Raw genomic sequence first — 5,679 nt, 5'->3', positions numbered from 1 at the left:
GGGGGGGGGGTGGATTGCTCTGTAGCTCATAAAGAATTTTTTGGACCACCCTAGCACCCCCTAATTAATTTTCTATTGAGTAGAAAAATCTACTTACCTTTCCAAAAATTAACACCAAACGCCGCACCTGGATCTGAGAGATCGCTGGACAAATTCGTATCACTGCATCAACTAACCTATGATAGTGAGAAGAATACCACTGGGTTTGTCAGACTCGTGTGTGGCATTATATGGTTATCAAAGATTCCAAGGATCTTAAAGATTTTAAAATAGGCGTGTACACTAGATTTAAAAGATTCAAAAAAATTAAAGATATTTGAACATTTCATAAAGCTTTTATGGATTTCACAGATTTAAAAAAAGAATATACATCATATTTTGTAAATTTAATTTAATTTAATTTGATTAAAAAATTTTGTAATAGATTTCAAGGATGTTAAAGATTTAAAGAAAAGGTATGGTAAATCAGATTTTGAAAGATACCAAAGATTTGAAAATATTTCGTAAATTTGAGAAGATTTTAAAGTTTTCAACAGAATTTTTAAAAATACCAGATTAATAGATTTTAAAAAGGATCCAGTACACGACAGTTCAAAGATTTCAAAAAAATGTTGAAGATTTGAAAAAAAATTATATTTCAGTGATTTAATACGATTACAAAAAATTTCAGGAAGATTTCACAAATATTTCGAAGAATTCATAAGGATTTCTAAAGATTTAAACAATTTACGAGATTTGAAAATGGATAAAGAAGCATTAAAAGTTCTTCAAATAGAAAGCTGTTCCCAGTTAATAATTATTAATCAATATTCAATACTTATTTTTTTGAGTATTTCAGCTTGAAGTTTTTCAAAAATTTATATACTTTCATTGGTATTACAGTTTCTGAAAACAATACAGCGAGCACAGAGAATGAGACTTTCAGAAGGCGAGCTGCCCGTAATAATTCTGCCACTACCGATCATTATTCATAGTCGAGACGTCAAATTAGTCAAATAAATGGAAAAGTATGTGCAATAAAATATATAAATAATTTTGAAAAACTAAATTGAAAAAATTGTATTCGAGTTAAATTATTTAACCAGCAGGTCCATATTGGTGAAGACGTTCACATATATATTGAAGTGTGGGAAACAATGAAAAGGAAGAGTGGCGCCAATTTTTTTACAGATTTAGCTGTGCAAATTTGGGACACACCTACTCTACAAAAAATTGTCTAAATGCAGCGAAAGTTAATAAAAATATAAATTCTGAAGAAAGAATAAGGGAGGTTTTAAGCCCCAGTAAGGTTAAACTCGTTAAATTTATTTAATGTATTTAGATGTATTTAAAAAATACATGACTAATTGTTAAAAATATATTCTATTTACCTTCAAATAAGAAAGCGAGAAAAATATTGAGAAGTAGGTTGTTCGTGACTTCATACAATACCATTTTCCTTTTAATTAAAATTTTCTTTTTATTCCACTTGCCGATTTACTTTACGAAAAAATAACCGACGCTGGATTTTCTGGCTTTCCACGACAAGCCAGAATAAAGAAAGTTGGCAAGTATTTATCTGAGAAAATTTACTACGTTCGAACGAAACTTCTACAAGATCAGTTGGACCCCGAATATTTATATTGTCACATGGACGCTTTCATTTAATGAGAATCTATCTGCTGACAGCCTTGCGTATGAGACTATGCGCTGTGTATAATTCTAGAAAATAGCCTGATACACGCTGATCTCACCAAACAGACTTTTATTGAATGGAAGCATCGATAGTTAAGTTCTATTTCGTTGCTTCATGCAGTAATGTTACTGAAATAGTTACTTAATAAATTGAATATAAACAACAAAAAGGTTGCAATCTTCATTTTTTGTAACTATAAGTTTCCATAAATAATAATAATTACCGCAAGCTGGGGTTAAGCGGCACACCTTTCATTCTGCATTTCTAAATGCGATATTCGCATCTTCTATGTAAAATATTTAAAGACTTGCAATAAAGCATTGTAAAGTTTTAGTTCCAACACCTATGAAAAACAATGTCGCGTTTGAAATACAGAATTAGGCGTGCGCTGCTTTTCCCCACACATGCGCCTCTTAACCCTGGTTTACAGTGCATTTTAGAATGAATAAATAGTACTTTTTTATGTTAATTCTGTTCTTTTAATATAACTTAAAAAATAAATGGGAAGCGTTCAGGGTTTTTAAATAATAGAAAAAATAGTGCTTCGAAAACAACGTCAAAAATGACGTTGAAAAAGGCGTCAAATATGTCGTTGAAAACGAAGTCAAAAATCAGGACAAAAACGACGTTAAAAACTTTTCCAATTTTTGACGTCTTTTTTGTAGTCTCTTTAGACGTCCTTGTTGACGTCGTTTTCAACGTCATTTATAATGACATTTTTGACGTCATTTTAGACGTCGTTTTTGACTTCAAGTCAAAAACACATTTTCAAGCCAATTCACCATTCGTTTACTATTGGGCGCCAATAGGCTTCGAATAGTGACCGACTAGGGAGTGATAAGTACTCTAATAGTCAGACAATAGTGAATGAATAGGATTTCAATAGTTTTTGAATAGTTTATTTTCGTAAGGGTGGCGGAACTTCGAAGATGGGCCTTTCGCGATTCCCTGGCTCCCAGGTTTCGCTTTTTCAATCGTAAATTCCTCCGGAGCTTTTATTTTGGCATATGCTTTTTCCATTTGTTGAGCCTTTTTCACCTGCTCTGAGAATTTAGAGCCATATAGCCATTCATCTGAAGTAGTCGTGTCTAGCGTAAGCCTGATTGTCTTGTTCATTTAATGTGTAATGTACGATTTCCTACAAATAGATGGTTGGTGAAAGATGTATGATAGCAAGCGGCCAGCATCACCCAAGCGTTCAAGAAGCAATAAGCGATCAGTCTCTTCTTCTCAGTCATCAAAAGCATCGAGATCGCAGAGCCGATTGACATCAACGCTGTCCCGACACAATTTTGTGTGAATATGAAATGCTGGTCTCTTTTCAAAGCTATTTCCGACACTGTAGGTGTAATCTCTAGATTTACCTTCGGAGCTTCAGTCCAGAAAGTACCTTCTCTTGAATATTTATCCAGAAATTTCTTCCTAGATTCTTCTTTGAGTCCTTTTTTCATAACAATTTCCCAAGTCGGTTTCAACTGAGCATGTAGGTCACCTGATACCCTGAAGATACGTTCTGGTCTTCACCTAAAACATCAAAAATTTCTTCATTCACACCGTGATCCTCTTAGGCTCGTCTTTTTTGACTTGTTCTCAGGACCCTAAGCTTTATTGTGTGGAAGATCCGTAGAGGTCTCCCAGTGGGCACAAAATTTTAGAACGTAATTGGAACGTAATTGGAACGTAATTGAATCGTCTAAAATCTACGTTCTGTTTATAATTTAAAAAAATTGTTTCATGCTTTAAATTATTTTGGAACCTTTTCAAAACTTCTAAATATATCTTATATTTAATCGAATTTTTTGCAAATTAATAATTCACTGCATATTTTTTTAGTTTCTAATGAGAATTAACTTTGATTGAAAATTAATTTCTTTGGATGAAAATTCTTTTGAGATTTTGTTTCTTTATCGAGAGAAAAATCTTTGTTGGTTAAAAATTCAACTCTTTTTAGGGAAATCCATTTTTTTGTTTTAAAATTAGTATGTTTTGGTTGAGGCTTAAGTTAATAATAAGAAAACAAAAAGTACCATTAGCAAAATGTCTGGATCCCGTAATATCAAACATATTATTTTTAAAAAGAAGGATAATCATGTTAAAAATTTGCAGAGTGAAAAATTATTTAACGGTAATGTTGAGAAATGCAATTGTTTGAGTAGAATATGATAAAAAATTACCCTGATATATTTTTTTTTGTAAGTTATTGGCCTTTTATTTATATTAATCTTCATCAGTAGTTTCCTCCTGACGATTATAATTTTAGTTAAGAATTTTATTATTAGGTTGCAAAATCAATAATTTGATTAAGAATAAGTCCTTTGTGTTTAATATATCCGCTATTATATTATTCGTTAAAAATAATTTTTTTTTAGAAAATAATTTTTATAAATTAAAAATTTAACCAGTCAATTTTTGGCTAAAAATTGTTTTTTTTTTTTACAATGAAAATTCAGCTACTTGGGTAAAAGTTGAACCACTTTGTTAAAAATTAATTTGTTTGTTTCACCGTTGAAATCTATGGTTCAACGTTTAAATATTTTGTGGAAAATTCATTTTCCTTATTTTAATTTAACTTCTACCTGAATATGAGACGTGCGCCGAAGAAAGGGGGCTTACTCTAAAAAAATCGAAAATCGGAAGATTTCGTGAGTCTTCCCTCTCTCCTAAAATTCCAGTCTATCGAATCGACTTCAATCGCTCGCTCTGAAAAGTCTCGCTTTTTAGAGCAAGCTCCCTTTCTTCGGCGCACGACACATATGATGGTTTTTAATTTTTTGTTGAAAATTGATCTGTTTCAGTTAGAACTTCATATTTATTGATAGAAAGCTAATTTTTTGCTTGAAAATTTCTTCTTTATAGGTTAAACTGCAACTGTTTGGTTAAAGATTAACTATTTTGTAAAAGTTCATCAATTTGGATGACGTTTTTTTTTCTTTCTTGACTAAAGAATGGTTGTTACACCATTAAGCCATTTTCTTTTCGGGGTAGGCGTGACTCACTCGGTGGGGAAGGGAGTAATGTGGGAAGTTGATAGAGAATTTTCAGATTGATCCAGAAACAACACTTCTCCGACCCAGGTTGCTGATCAATCTCTCTAGAAATCACCCCAAGTGAAGATCCTCACAAAGTCGTTATGTAAGGTTCCCTAATTGGGTACATTAGTGGCCAAGGTCTTTTGCTTCCTCTCGTCATTCACTCTACTGACACTCCTTTTATTAACTATTTTCCACCATACTTTCCTGTCCTAGCATAATTCTCTAGCTTCGTTTATGTCATTGCAATTTTTCATGCAGGCTCTCGTGTTTCTGTGACTTTTCATGTCACTTCTAACTAGGGTCTCATTCACACATTCTAAACCATTCTCTCCGCGGTCTACCTCTGAGCACGCTGCCATTCACTTTACCTTGATACACTTGTTTCGTTAGTCGTTCATTTGGTATTCTCTCAACATGCCCGAACCATCTTAACCGATTACTTTTCCATGTGTCTACTAGCGTCTCTTCTGCACCACATTCTTTTAGAATCATCTCGTTACTTACTTTGTCCATCAGAGTTTTCCCGCATATTATGCGCATGAATCTCATATAAATTGCGTTAATTCTAATCTTATCTTTTTCTTGATAAGTCCATGTCTCGCTACCGTATAGTACAGTCGGTACAAATACAGAATTTTGTATTGCTATTTTAGCTTTATTTGATATATTTTTACTTCTGATAAGTGGACCTGCTCTACCAATAACCTTGTTACCTTCGTTTATGCGTCTATCTAATTCCTCATCTATCTTTCCGTTCCTAGTAAATAAGCTACCAAGGTATACGAACTTATCAACTTGTTCAATCCTCTCATCATTTAATAAAATATTGCATAGTGTTTTCTTACTCTTTTCTTCGAACAGCATAGTTTTTGTTTTATTTGCATTAATTTTGAGGCTTATGCTTTTCATGATTGCATTTAGTTTATTCAACATTGTTTATAAGTCTTTGATTGACTCTGCCACAACAACCTT

At 32.6% G+C, this 5,679-nt stretch overlaps 1 protein-coding gene across 2 annotated transcripts in view; it reads left to right on the top strand.

Moving 5' to 3' along the window:
- The window catches only part of LOC117181895, a 10,751-nt gene extending 9,544 nt beyond the window's left edge, over nt 1–1,207 (top strand). The window contains exons 2-4 of one of the 2 annotated variants that reach the window (XM_033374911.1): nt 671–788; nt 883–1,007; nt 1,089–1,207. In XM_033374911.1, coding sequence (XP_033230802.1) covers nt 671–788; nt 883–889 — 125 coding nt within the window. In that variant the 3' untranslated portion in view covers nt 890–1,007; nt 1,089–1,207. Of the gene's footprint in view, nt 1–670; nt 789–882; nt 1,008–1,085 lie in introns of both variants that reach the window. The other variant, XM_033374910.1, reaches the window with a different exon arrangement.
- Nucleotides 1,208–5,679: the final 4,472 nt, after the last annotated feature.

The sequence above is a fragment of the Belonocnema kinseyi genome, chromosome 10 (genome assembly GCF_010883055.1).
Source record: "Belonocnema kinseyi isolate 2016_QV_RU_SX_M_011 chromosome 10, B_treatae_v1, whole genome shotgun sequence".
Lineage (NCBI taxonomy): Eukaryota > Metazoa > Arthropoda > Insecta > Hymenoptera > Cynipidae > Belonocnema > Belonocnema kinseyi.
The sequence above is the reverse complement of the archived record's forward strand: the minus strand, read 5'-3'. Positions and strand labels throughout refer to the sequence as shown.